General features: G+C 34.9%; 1 protein-coding gene across 1 annotated transcript in view; it reads left to right on the top strand.

The window, feature by feature from the left end:
- The window catches only part of LOC117399989 (lipoxygenase homology domain-containing protein 1-like), a 92,925-nt gene that overhangs the window by 52,489 nt on the left and 25,102 nt on the right, over window positions 1-15,334 (top strand). The window contains exons 37-45 of the mRNA XM_059023400.1: window positions 594-804; window positions 1,530-1,684; window positions 2,467-2,545; window positions 4,465-4,599; window positions 8,216-8,400; window positions 9,108-9,194; window positions 11,343-11,469; window positions 12,486-12,637; window positions 14,541-14,799. Coding sequence (XP_058879383.1) covers window positions 594-804; window positions 1,530-1,684; window positions 2,467-2,545; window positions 4,465-4,599; window positions 8,216-8,400; window positions 9,108-9,194; window positions 11,343-11,469; window positions 12,486-12,637; window positions 14,541-14,799 — 1,390 coding nt within the window. The remainder of the gene's footprint in view (window positions 1-593; window positions 805-1,529; window positions 1,685-2,466; window positions 2,546-4,464; window positions 4,600-8,215; window positions 8,401-9,107; window positions 9,195-11,342; window positions 11,470-12,485; window positions 12,638-14,540; window positions 14,800-15,334) is intronic.

Raw genomic sequence — 15,334 nt, 5'->3', positions numbered from 1 at the left:
AAAAAGAGAGGACAAATACAAACATAGAGTTTACAACAAACCCATAATTTCACTTGGCTTTATCTACACATATATCTACACAATTTTTTAGATTTTATTAACGTATCCTGGGACATAAATCAGCAAAGGAATAAAAATCAAACATATATGATCAATTATTCTTGACAGCATTTTTAGCCATATTAATTCTCCCTTCTGCAAGCCAGGATGTGGAAATTAAATTATAAAAACAATTGTGATTTCTTTATGTTGAAAAATATGTTATCACTATACTTAAAATGCAGGATACAATAAAGAAATCTGTTCAGTAGCCATTTCAGTCTCCAGTTCTGACCAACCAGTTCCTTTTATAAACACACACTACTTTTCTGTCTCTTTCATTTAGGAACGAAAGTTAGCTTAGTTATTTCCTCTGTCTATTAAATACTGGTGTTGGTAGCCATTGCTTACCTAAAAGAAGTAAAGTAGTGATAGAAGGTGGCATCTCTCGGTATAAAGCCCTAATAATGATCATAATAATAAATAATTACGATCCTGGTATCTTTAAAATAGTCAGTCATACAGCTGAACTTTTTATTTTTTTTTTGTACAAGGAGGAATTGGCTGATGTGGGGACAATATACAAGGTGTCTGTGTCTAGCAAACCCGATTATATAAAGCAATCATGGAAGCTTAACACTGTTCTTCTGGAGAATCATGGAGCAAGGCTGGAAATGCGACTGGATTTTAACTGCTGGTTTAAAGATAATGCATATAAATGCATAGAGCTCCCCGCCCTCTATCCTAAACAAGATCCTCTCCCTGGTAAGAAATAAACATTACTGTCAATTCTCTTAGCACTGTGGTCTGTTAAGTCAATTGCACTTTTTTTTTTTTTTTTGGCCAGTCAGTCTATTAGCAATGTGTCCTTATTCTAGTAATAGTAAAGTTCTCACGGTTTGTTTTCAAGGTTTGATTAGCATCTTTCAGTCTACATGAAAGGCAATTTATTCTGGTAGTTTTATTTTTCATATACCCTGTAAATATATATATAAAAAAAAAAACTAAATGTATATCATTTATAAAGTTATATATTTTTTCATGCCTGTTGAAAGCATTTTTGTGGGGAAAATAAGTAAGGAGTAAAAAAGGGAGAGGATATATTTATACATTGTAAATCAACTAACAGCCTCAAGTGAAACTTATTTATTTTCTTTCGTTATGACAATATCAGTTGCTGTTTCAGCTAGTTCCTCTCATTTTGGTTCACTACAAAGTATATTTTGATAGAATACAGCTTAACAGGAAAATGAACTGCAAGGCAGCCCAGCAAACATACTCACGTCGAATGCTAATGTTAAATTAAGCTTTCAAAAGCTCTGCTTTGACATGCTGTCCACCTCAGACTGGATAACCACACCATTTGAACAATTGACAGCCAGGCACAACACTACACAAGGATTAGATCAACTAGTTAAAAGAATGAGCTTATCGTGTTGGGTGTATTTTTCTAACCAAGTGCTAATACATCTGTTGTGATCTTTCTTCAGTTGTGGAATACACGGTTCATGTGTATACTGGTGATGTAAAGAATGCAGGCTTCTCTGGCAAAGTTTACCTCTGTCTCCATGGCGATAGAGGGGACACTGGAAAGTGGTGGCTAACAAAATCCAGCAGTGATCAAAAAACTTTTACTCGAGGACAGGTGAGAACCACTGCAGCAGGTGGAATTGCAATAGGCTTGGTACTTAAATAACAACCCGATAAAGAAAAGAGTACCCAAAAGTGGGAATAAAATGTCTCTTATAAAAGTATAACATGGTAAATTTGGTATTTTTGCAATTTACAATGTTTTTTCCTTGCTTTTGCTGTGAACTGTGCTTTACCATGGTTAGCTGTGTTTGTTACAACCAGTTGAGTATTCTGTCCCCATTTTGCTTTTCTCTGTTGTATCAAAGCGGTAGATTATCCAACAGTGATTCTGATTGAAGCCACGGGACATTTTAGAAAATCTAAGCTTTTATCCACAGTGGGGGTTCATTGTTAAAATTCTGTGCAGGTAAAAAGTTCAGACTAAAAGTCTTATTCAGCTCTTACTGGAAAAAATGTTAGCTGATGTATGTGTCAAATGAAATCAGTTAATTTAGATTGAACCCAGTTGTAGAGGGTTGTTTTTGGTGCAAGGAAAAACAATGACAGCCATTAATTGTCAGGTAACTTTGTGTAATTAAAATAGGCTACCTTCATAAGAAAGAAGCAATTAATGGAAATAGGTAATTATTTTCTTAAAATATATTCTTAACATGCATTTGTATCTGCAAACTTCATTAGTTAATATGTAAACCTTGTAAGTGATACATATTTTATAACTGTGGCATACTATCTGTCAACTTCACACAAAATGGTCATTCAGTGTGATGTTTATTCTATTGAATAACTATGTTGGTCTAGATTGCTTTTTCCTAATGTATGTATTTGTTATTTAAGGCTGATGTGTTTAAGATCGAAGCAGTGCATCTTGGCAAGATAAACCAACTTGTGATTGGACATAAAGATCAAAACAAAGGTACAATTCATACATTGTCATTTAGTTGTTTCAAATGAGAACTAACAGCATAAGATCAGGTACCCCAGAAAAGTATATTGTCCCCACAAAAATAGAAACACATTATTATTATTATTATTATTATTATTATTATTATTATTATTATTATTATTATTATTATTACTTCTAGGCTTAAGGTTAGTTTCATGTTATATTATTATTTTATTAATTAATTGCTATTATATTTATGAAAACCAATAAACAAATAAATACATTAAAAAATATATATTTTATTAAGCATACTCTTGAGAAAATAAAGACCGCTTGTATTGGTTGTCAACAGGCCCATACAGTATACATTGATTCGAGTGAAAAAGACCAATTCTTCACAAAAATAATTTATTTTAACAAATTATTTCCATTATTCTTATTTTTTTATTTTAGATTTTCTCTTCACATATTTTTTTAGAAAACAAAAAAGCACAAACAAAATCTCAATGCGTTTTTTAATCATGAGTAGACTTAATCTGATACAGAGGAACACCCCTTTTTTATACACTCAGTTTTCCACAAGTGATTAATCACCTTTACATCACAAACCTTCTATTGACAATTAGAACAATCAAAAACAACTGAAAATAATAAGTAATTAGGTACAGGCACGAAAAACAAAAGGCAAAAGACCATACTTTTTTATATTATTTTAAACACTCAATTTGTATGTAAACACAAAACTTTTTATACCACTAGATATTCTTTTACTAAGTTACTTTTTTCTTTTTTCTTTTTACTCAGCAAATTGAATAATGAACAGAGGTATACAGTATATACATTCAAACATACATTCTACAAAGATGACCCATAGTTAAAGTCTTCATTAAGGCCATGTGGTGCAACAGAATTCAAAAAATGTATCCAAAAAGTTTCCCTTCTCAAGAGTCGTTTGTCAACTGAGCCACCTCTAAAGCCAGTTTTGACTGTTTCCAAAGCCCAAAATACCAGATCAGATAATTAATGTTGTTTTTTATTAAAATGTACAGCTAAATGATAGTTGGTATAATTTCTCAGTATAGTACTTTTGTGTTCATTAATACAAGTCTTCAAGGGCTGTGTTGTTTTACCGACATACATCAATGAACAAGGGCACTGTATGACATAGACAACATTCAAAGAAGAACACGTAGTAAAATCACTCAATATAATGCATTTACCTGTGTTGGGATTTTGAAAAGAAGTTGTTTTTTTAGTGTTTCTCCCACACAGGAGATGTCCTTGCAGCGCTGAACCAAAAAAAGTTTGCTTCTGTTCTGTTTCGTGTACTGCATGAACTACAAAGTCTTTAATGTTTTTATTACGTCTAAATGCAAAAATTGGACGAGCCTGAAAAATAGTATGTAATTGTAAAACATGCCAGTGTCTCTGAATAATACATCTGATTTTATATACAATAAACTTGAGTATTTGAGACAACGTTTTTTTTCTTTTGTTTTGTTTTTTGGCTGTAGTAAATCTTCTCTGTGCATATGTGAAGAGAAAAGCTCAAATAAAAAAAATAAGAATAATTGAAATAATTTGTTAAAATAAATTATTTTTGTAAAGAATTGGTTGTCTTTTTCACTTGAGTTAAGCATACTCTAGCATAGTTTTTAAAAACACAAAATCATAGTTACCTTGACTGTGACAGCTGATCCAATATGTCATATTAAAGTCATTAGGTTCCTTAAAGTCAGAGGTGCTGTTCCGTTACACGTGTTACTGCAGATGAACAATAACATCTATTTTATTTTTGTTGTACACAATTTTTATTGTACCGTACTGCAATTCTTTAAGTAGTGTTAAGGGAAGCATGTCTGTTTGTGTGTATCTTTAAGCATTGACTTGTCATAAAAAAAACATTCCATCAGATCTGTCAGGCCTAACTACATAAATCATTTCTACAGATGACTGGTTTCTTGAGAAGGTGATTGTGACTGAAGGAGAAATGCCCACTACACAGCACATTTTTGTTCACAATGATTGGATTGACAAGCACCCAAAGAAGAAAGGTTTCTGTGAAGTAGCCATCCTTGTTAAAGGTACCATTATTGAGACATGCTGCCCTGTAACTGTGGTCCTTAGAGTAATCCATATCTAGGTATATTTGTATAGCTTGCAAATTAAATGCAACCCTATTTGTGAAAAGTTTCCTTTATAATGCTAATAAGATCTAATCCATGTCCAGGCTGCACAAGGCCAAGTCACATCCACGTCTGAATCATGTGTAGCTAACTGCATCCATTTATCGAGCGAGTTCATAAGTTTCTAGGTTAAATTACTACAAAAATAGTAGTGACATAAGGGCGAAAAAATGGTTTTCCATCCATTGCAAAGGGAATTCCCTGTGATGTTTTGTGATGTCATAGCCTAATTTGCATGTGTTGTTTTCAGGTTATTCCCAAGAAATATACTCGCTAGATGATTTTCCATACATTTTTTTTTACTCGCTTGCTAGTGTAGCGAGTATATTACCGAGTTAAACTCGTTAAAAAAAATCAATGAACCTTGGCCCTGTTCCACTTATGCAGTTCACAAAACCAACAATAAAATGTTCATCCCGTATGGGTAAACTGAACCTGCTGTGAGTGTCAAAATAATAATAATAATAATAATAATAAATAAGTGTTGTCTGTGTAAAAGGTACTTACAAAGGTAAAGGTATAAAACCTGCAGCATTGTTTTCACTATTATCCCACTAGTTTAAAGGTTGTTTATTCTATTTCTTCTCTTTTGTTAGAAGTCTTCCAATTTTGTGTAGCACAGTGTAGGCTACTAGGATGCATACTACTAAACTGCATAAGCAGAAAGAAAAAAAAAACAGTTGAATTATAAAACCATTTAAAAAGTATGTGTATGTGTATGTGTTATATAAAGGCAACTTAATTTTAAAGCTGAGGAAACACAAAAAAATACAAATACTTCTGGTTTATATCTGGGGAAACCCACGATACAGTCCATATATGGATAGTATTCATCACATGATTTGAATTAACGTATAATATGATTCAGAAGAATTCCCTAAAATAGTCAGGGAGCAGTCTACTTGTTTGTAGAAAACAAATTCATGATTTAAAAAGTACTGTTTAATAACATAATTAGGACTTCTGTTTTTCGGGTTTTATGAATTGTATTTTTCGGTGCTTATTTTTAGCTATTTTCGAGTTTTATGTAAATCGTTTTTTTCTGGGCTTTCGTTTTTGATATACTGTATGAAATTAGTGTTTTCGGTTACTTTCCAAAATGAGTTTTTTTTTCTCTGTCAAAATATGTATAGTAACTCGACAGTACTTGCACACTTAAGTTGTACCTTCTTTCCTTTGCTGTCTTCGACAACGAAATCCCTATGGTCTCGGGCACATTTTTATGGGGGTTTTGTGTGGAGGCATTTTTGTATATTTCACTACAATTCTGTTTTAACTCCTCCATATCTTAACTGTAATACAGCTTGAAATCCCATTAACAAGCCTCCATCCTGATTGTAATCTTGTTTTAAATCTCGCAAGCGGAGTCTCCAACAGAAATGTAGGAATGTGCTGTAGTTGGGGCGGGTTTAAAGTATTGAGAATTTCAGTATTTAATGAACTCAAATAAATGAAGATGTTTTGCCAATAAGGGTAAGTAAGTCAGAAATGTTAGTTATGAATTTAAAAGCGTATATATGAAAAAAGAAACATAATAAAAAATAACATACTCATTCCTAATTCGGGATTCTGTTTTGTTCTGTTTTTATTAATTACTTTTTTCAGTGCTTATTTGTAGCTAATTTCGACTTATGAAAATTAGTTTTGTTTTATATACTGTATGAAATTATTGTTTTCGTTTACTCTCTAGAATTCTTGGCCGTTTTTTTTGGTCACAATGGGATACATTTTCAAAGGTGACTAAGGGTTTTAGACAGGTGTAACTCAGGTTTTTAGACATTTGGAGTCTAGTGTAACAGCGATTGTCTAAAGCAACTAATACTTGCATCTTATGCACTTATGCGTCTGTTGGCTTCTATTTTTTTAATGTATGCAGGGGATGGGTAGGCCTCATTAAAATTTTTACGTGTGCTTTTCAGTGTATGTCCACGTCTAAAATTAACAGTTTAGACATCAAAAGTTACATCTGCTTCAAGTTAGTGTAACTAACACCCAATTCAATAAAAGTGAATAGTTGCCTCCAACTCCTCCAAGTAGGCACAATGGCAAAAGTATTAGGCCTGCTAGAAGTGGTTGCCATATCAGCTGCATGAAGAAGAGCTAGTAGAAGAACAAGGGCATAGTGAAAGGATCTACCATCACCGGCTGACATTACTGAGTTTACCAGAAGACGAGATCGTCAGATGGTTCCGTCTCAATAAGCAAGCAGTTTCAGATTCCTGTGAAGAGTTATCGTCAGATTTGGAGCCCAAACTTTTCACACAGCAGGTACAGGTTGATTACAACCACAGACTGCTTAACAGCCATATACACTGCTTTAACTGCACGAAAAAGTTTAGACCAAAAGAAAGCTCAAAACGATTATACTATCTCCATTCACGGGGCATACTCGCAAACAAACATGTGGCGCCAACATTCCCGCAGCCTTGCATCTCCCATGTCTCAGTTTACACGGCCCTTTAAATGGTAACGAGGTGAAACGATTTATCCAATTGAATGCAGTTAATCAATTACACCTGCCACATTCTCTCAGTAATGAAACTCACTTAACAGGTAGCACCCGCTACAGTTAGTTAATTGTGTTTTTTAAATACACAGGTGACAGCGGATATCCATTAAAAGCATGACTCTTGACTCCTGTTACAAATCCTTTATATATATATATATATATATATATATATATATATATATATATATATATATAGCTGTGTTCTCAAATCAGTGACAGGTGCATATGTCTAGCCTATATTTAGACAAATGCATCACTTTCTGTCAATTTGCATACATTTTAATAATCTGCCTACACGGAGGGCAGACTAAAGTCTGTAACCCTGAAAATCCCATTGGGTTTTGGGCATCTAAATCCAATTGTAACCTTATGGAGGGTTTTAGACGTATGTGTGCTCAAATAGTACACTTGCACGTGTAGAAACATCAACTTACAACAGTCAGTGTTGAAAATCATGACTCTAATAAGCCTGTCTAAGAAAAAATGTAATTCTAAATGTCTGACAAAAATTTAGTCACCTTTTGAAAATGTATGTCTAGTAACGACAGTACTTGCACACTTCAATTGTACCTTCTTTCCTTTGCTGTCTTCCACAACGAAATCCTTATGGTCACAGGCATATTCTTCCAGGTTTTTGTGTGTTTAGGCATTTTTTTACATTTCTGTTTTAAATTTCACAAGCATGTAAATACTCCCTCTCAAACTGTAATATTAATTTAAATCTCGCGAGCAAGAACAATTCTCTGTTTCCAATTGTAATCTTGCTTTAAATCTCGCAAGCATGTTAAAATCCTCCAATAGAAATGTAGGAATTTGCTGCCACTCAAGAGATACAAGTCAGGAAGGAGGGATATTGCTCAACTGCACTGGGAAAGTGGGTTTTGGTTTTTTTTTTGTTATTTTATTTTTTCACAGGGAAAGGGGTCAAGTCATCGTGAATTGAGTAACTATGAACCATGGATGTGAATTGAATAATAATAATAATACATGTCCTTGTTCTGACAGAGACAACTGAAATCTGGCCCAATCCTATGAAGGAATCTGAGGCCATGAGAAAACAGCAATGGAGTATGTGGGTGAAGGCCACTGTAGTACCAGACAGAATGGCAGACCTTTTTGTAATTGTGTTTGGGACAGAGGGAAAATCCCCCTTGACTGAAGTGGAAAACCTGGAGGATAAACCATTTCAGGTAAGTGTGCTTAAATTGTCCAGTAAACATGCTGTTCCCAAAGGCTTTGTGTGCCATGTAGGCTGCTTATGGCAATCACTGATAATTGCGTTCCATATGCCAGAATCAATGTGCCAGTTAGCAGCTAACTCATCTGCAGGGAATTATTTCACTTACCTTGATCAGGCTTGAAGATTATATTACATATAGCCATACTCAATCCTGACGACTAGATTGATGTGCTACAGATAGTGTCCTGTTTTGTGGTGGCACTCAACCATTTTTTATTTGCTGATTGAAATGTTACCAGTAAAAACACACTTATAGTAAATTAAGACAGTGGTGTCTTTATATTATAGCTTTAACAGTATTTATCAAGGCTTTTGCTGTTCTTGTGCCCCATTAACTGCATGATTTCATGTGCAGTTTTTTTTTGTCATGTTTGGGTTGTAAGCAAGTACAGTCAGGTTATATTGTTATTGAACGAGGGAGAGGGTAAAGGTGCTTCTAGCTAAGAGAAAACATCATTTGAATAAAAGAGATTTCGGTAAATTAGGCTGCAAGTCTTCCTCTTATTGTAGTGGCCTACCAACTTTTAGAAGCGCAGCCATAAAGTGTTTTATAAATTATGTATGCTGTTACTAGCATGAAATGACCGGGTGAAATTGTGTTAATCAAATGTGGTTTTACTGCAGACTTTTAGGTCTATCTGCTTCTGCCCTTGACAGATAAACACTGGGGATATTGGTGAAGTGCTGAAGGTGTCCTTTCTCTGTAAGAGTTCGGGTCTTGAGAAAAGCATCAAGCTGGAAAAGGTAGGACAAGTTGATTTTGTTAATATTGGAGGATCACTTTTATCAGACATTACCAAATTGCACTCACTACGAAAGTTATCTATATGACATTCACTCTCTGGTACAATGGAGAGTTTATTAACTGTTAACAGCTAGATTACAAACATGTTAACAAATGTAAGGGAGTTAATACCAGGTAATAAACAAACAAAAGAGTTTACTCTACTGTGGTGGTTTAACGCTGCCCAAGCCCTCCTCTACACTGTTCTTTTTAGAATTCAGCTCACTCGATATTGTGTATCTAAATAAACGGAAATTGTTTATGGAGGAAATTATTTATAGAGACAAAGATGTACTGTATAATAGTAAAATTATCGATCCATGTTAAACTGTTTGGCTTCATAAATAACTTATTTATTTATTTATTTCTTAGCAGACGCCCTTATGCAGGGCGACTTACAATTGTTACAAGATATCACATTATTTTTACATACAATTACCCATTTATACAGTTGGGTTTTTACTGGAGCAATCTAGGTAAAGTACCTTGCTCAAGGGTACAGCAGCAGTGTCCCCCACAAGGGATTGAACCCACGACCCTCCAGTCAGAAGTCCAGAGCCCTAACCACTACTCCACACTGCTGCCACTTTTTCTATATTGGCCAGTGTACTTTCATTGAAACTATTATTTTGCCATTGTGCTTGGTCCTTTAATACAAATCAACTAGGAGAGACACTGACAACATTCATTAGGCAAGTACTATGCTACATTAGTTAGAAAATGTAAAACATGTATACAACTTTTAAAGTCCTTGCTGCAGTGCATTATTAACGATAGACTGATTTCTCAGCCTGAACTACTACGACTAATGTACTTCCACTTCAACATCAAACCTGCCTTAAGTCATTATACAGTATGTAAATGCTTTGCCATCAATACTTTTGGGAACTTCATGTTCTCTTCTGTGATGAAAAAAAAAAACACTCTACACTAACATTAAGATAGACATGAAACATGGGCCTACCATATATACCTATGTAAATATATATATACAGTATATATATATACAGTTAATTAATGCAAATATAACTTTAATTAATACTGGGCAGCAGTGTGGAGTAGTGGTTAAGGCTCTGGACTCTTGACCGGAGGGTCGTGGGTTCAATCCCAGGTGGGGGACACTGCTGCTGTACCCTTGAGCAAGGTACTTTACCTAGATTGCTCCAGTAAAACCCAAACTGTATAAATGGGTAACTGTATGTAAAAAAAATAATGTGTAAAAAATAATGTAATTGTATGTAAAAAATAATGTGATATCTTGTAACAATAAGGGCGTCTGCTAAGAAATAAATAATAATAATAATAATAATAATAATAATAATAATAATAATAATAATAATAATAATAATAACGCTCTTCGGGTATAATGCTCATATTGTGTGTCCCCCGAGACCCGTGTTATATTGAGGGAGCACTGTATTTGGATTTCTGCATGTCTCAAGAATATACATATGTAAAGTAAGTGATGTGAACCACATGAAATAACAGAGCGAAATAAAAGGTTTAAGCAAAAACAGGTCACAAACACATATAACAAACACAACACCTAGGTCAGGCTGGGAAGTAGCCTTCACTGATCCTACCATCTGTTTTACTTTTGGTTTTCTTCTTGCTCTCGCTGGTTCTCTCTCTCACACACACACACACACACACACACACACACACACACACACACACTGCAGGCTGCAGGCTTTTATACCTGTGACCATCTCTGAATTAACAATAAATTATTCAATTTGGAGATGGTCATATTCTACACAAGTTTTCGTTTGTATGGCTGACGAGCTGCTAACCCCGCCTCTGCCAGACCACATTCAAGCCAATAATAACAAACACGCTTGTTTTAAATAATCACAAAATACCTTCAAATCATAATCATACACCCCCACAAACCATTCATTAAATACACCCAAAAATGCACCTGTTCTAAAATAAACAAACAATACCTTTTAAATTATAATACAGTAAACGTGACACATTTAATCAGCAGGGCTTTTCTGATCTGACACAGGGGGTTTGACTTTCTTAACTGTGCATATGTTACTAACTGCCTCAGTAAAAAAAAAAAAAAAAAAAACAGGTATTGTTCTTTTTCACGCTGACTATAGCTACGCATGAAGGACAGTGTCACAAAACAAGAGCTGGGATTTCACACTGCAGACCGGTGGCTGTTTGAGGAGACAGACAGCGTGACAGAGCTGGCAGCTATCAGGCCTGACAGGCCTCCTCTCAGAGGTGCGTCACATAAATAAAAATTGACTTAATGTCCAACACCATTATATGTGCTCAGAATAGCAAGCAACACGAGACAGTATCCATGCAGATTTTTTTCTGCAGCAGCAAAAGTGCCTGTAGTTTGAAAGGTTAGGTTTGAGACAAAGCTTTTTCTAACAGATGGTTGCACAAACTGTGCCACACCACGGGACTTGAAATTTTTGCAGTTTCAAAATCTGCCTAATTATATAGTATTAAGAAAAGAAAAAAACATTCAATGGGGGAATGATTGCTAGCTCTTTGTGTGGTATTACTCAATGTTGTAAATACCTTTTTGACGTATTCTGTTTCTCAATGGGAGACACTTGTTAACCATTAATGTATTTCCCAAGACATACAGTAAATGTCATGTTGGACAAAGAGTCCTAGACTGACTGTGTGGTGCTGGTTGGATCCTCCTAATACATGCTGCACAGGAAGTGAATATACAATGTAGTGGCAGGATAAACTGGCTTCAACTGAGTCAAAGTAAAAAAAAAAAAGCCTAGAAGATATTAGCTAAATTGTTTTATCTAAAGGGACTTGTGACAGGGAAAAGTGTAAAGCTGTGTGAGAGAGAGAGACAAAGGGGAAGTGTTTCTTAGAAGCTGCTGGAGTTTTCCAGAGTTGGTCAAGTTGTTTGATTGGAAAGGACCCGGATTGCTGTTATTCTTTTCATTTGTGTTCCCCCTGTTCTGCCAGTAGGGATGATAGCACAATTATTTTTCTGTATTTTTTGTTTGTTTGTTTGTGTTTCCCTTGCCCTGATGATAAAGGTGCAAGGAAGATAGCACTCTTTGTTTGTTTGTTTGTTTCTTTTTTGTTTTGTTAAACTTAATCCTACAAATACAGATATATTATTTCTTTTTAAACTGTGGCAGAAGAAACCTGTTGACAGTTAGTCACTAAAATGCAAGAGGATTCAGGCACACAGGCCAGGTCAACATCAAATGTTATTGTTGTGCTTGATTATAATCAATCCTTTTATTATGTTGCAGATGTGTTTTACTCAGTTAAAGTATATACTGGAGACCTGCCTGCTGCTGGGACAGATGCCAGCATCTTCATCACTCTGTTTGGAGAAACTGGGAACACCTGCAAAAGAACACTGACAAATCCCAACTCTCCTCTAATCTTGGAGAAGGGCCAGGTCAGTACTGTGCTCTAGAATATTTCTGTTTTCAGGCTAACTTGGTCAGCTTTTAATTTACTGGCGATGGACGCATATCCCTGGTGATATGCTGGGGTCACACACAAGCTATAAGCTGTATCTTTAAACTGCTCATCGAAATTCAGTTGAATTTTGCATGAACATTTGTTCCAAGTAATTCCATAAAGTGTGAATGTTGATCATGTTGACTGCTGCTGAACCTTTATTGGTTGATGTATTATTGGAAATGTTCATTTTCCAAGACTATGTTTTTGTAGTCCTGTCTCGCAGAGACATGATTAGGATATGTGGTTGGTTACATGCTGTCCATTTTGTGTAAATGACCTACTTGAAGTTGATAAACATGAATTAGATCTCATGTTTTAGCTGGCCTCTTTTTTTCAACTTAATAAATAGGCTCCTATATATTAACTAACCATTAGAAAAAATAACAACATTGTTCATTTGATAATATTCTTGTTGATAAAAGTTCATAAACTAAAAAAAGTGTCTCTTAATTTAATTTAATTAATTTTTTTGTGAAGGGGATGTAGTTATCCCAAAAATGCAAACACAAAAACAGTGTTCTGGATTCTCAAAGCTATTTACTCCAAATTGTCAAAAGCACAATTTTGATCAAAATGGAAAAAACACTTTTTCTAAAACTACTGAAGAACAGATTTCGACTACTCACAAACCCCTACATTTAAATGTCTGAGTTGTTTATTTCTGATTTATTGACTTTATTGGTTAATATTTGTTTATTAGTTGTGTTTTTGCTATCTAACAAAAAACATGCTAATGACTATTTGGAGTAAATAGCGCTTAGAATGGGGTCCAATGTGTTTCTGAAGTTTAAAATGCTTAAAGACACAAATAAATCCGATAGCTATTAGCAGTGCAGACGTTCAGCACCAGTGCACACCTCTATTGGAAGCAGCATCATTGAACTCTTAAGCATCATTATTAAAAGGGAAATTCTCAAACAGTCAGGAGGGTATTTCTCCTCATTCATCCCAATTAAACAACATGTGGAAATTTAACATCATTCAGTTATCATGTACAACGCAACAAACATTCTTCAGCAGCTCAGACAGAATTTTCAGAAACAAGTAAATGGGTATTTGTGACCAAGTTCAGTATTCTTAAGGATGCTGGTAATCACATATCTCACACAATAGTTGGCTGTGTGGTCCAGTGGTTAAAGAAAAGGGCTTGTAACCAAGAGGTCCCCGGTTCAAATCCCACCTCAGCCACTGACTCATTGTGTGACCCTGAGCAAGTCACTTAACCTCCTTGTGCTCTGTCTTTCGGGTGAGACGTAATTGTAAGTGACTCTGCAGCCGATGCATAGTTCACACATCCTGTAAGTCGCCTTGGATAAAGGCGTCTGCTAAATAAACAAATAATAATAACACAAACAACTTTTGTGAACTTGCCCACATGTTTGGAGTGACTATCCTGACCGATATGTTGTCAACTAATGCCCAATCTAGGACAACAATCTGAAAAAGTTATTTACTGTGCTTTTTAGCGATTTTCGTTTTTGTTTGGTTACAAACAAAAACACCAGGTATCTGCACATTTTGAGAACAGCTGTTTGTTAAATTGCATTCTTATTGGTCATCCTCTTTATCACAGTAACCACAAGCAAATGCACTGTCAGGCACAGCTGAGAATCTTAATACACCTCTAAAATGAGTGTCTGCATCCCATCTCATATGCAGAGCTGAGGCTGACTGCAAAGATTCTATTTTAATCAAATAACAATGAAAGAGGAAGTGAGTGTGTTCTAATGTAGTATCTAATTTCCTATTGCTAATAAGGATGTGCTGTACTTTTAAATGTCATGTCAATTAAATGCAAGCTGATGATGCCTGTTATGCAATTTGCTTTTCAACAGGTTAATGTCTTCCGCCTAAGGGCAGTTGACCTTGGCATCCCCAGTAGAGTGGTGATTGGACACACTAGTGCTGGCTATGGAGCTGGCTGGTACCTGGATAGAGTCACTGTGCAGGAGGTGGCTGAAAAAGATACAGAGTTTGTGTTTCCATGCCAACGGTGGTTAGACAGTGGAACTGGTGACAGATGGACAGAAAGAGAGCTTAGACTCCTTGGAAAAGTCAACAGAAGCAACAGACTGGTGACAGCTGATCCTCAGGGTGTGTTATCATGAGGTGTTTGTTTATACATGCTTTGCATTGGTGTTTGAGGTGCAGGGGGAAAAATCACGAAGGAGAAAACTACAAATGACTACAAACTCACTTGTTTAATTAAGCTACAATATTATTATTATTATTATTATTATTATTATTATTATTATTATTATTATTATTATTATTATTATTATTATTATTATTATATTTATTAGCAGGTGCCCTTATCTAGGACGACTTACAGTTATTACAAAATATGGCAATACAAAGTGTCATATTACAAAATATCACATTATTATTATTATTATTATTATTATTATTATTATTATTATTATTATTATTATTATTTATTTCTTAGCAGACGCCCTTATCCAGGGCGACTTACAATTGTTACAAGATATCACATTATACATTATTTCACATTATACAGATATCACATTATTTTTACATACAATTACCCATTTATACAGTTGGGTTTTTACTGGAGCAATCTAGGTGAAGTACCTTGCTCAAGGGTACAACAGCAGTGTCCCCCACTGGG

The sequence above is a fragment of the Acipenser ruthenus genome, chromosome 4 (genome assembly GCF_902713425.1).
Source record: "Acipenser ruthenus chromosome 4, fAciRut3.2 maternal haplotype, whole genome shotgun sequence".
Lineage (NCBI taxonomy): Eukaryota > Metazoa > Chordata > Actinopteri > Acipenseriformes > Acipenseridae > Acipenser > Acipenser ruthenus.
This window is presented reverse-complemented; position numbering and strand designations above follow the sequence as displayed.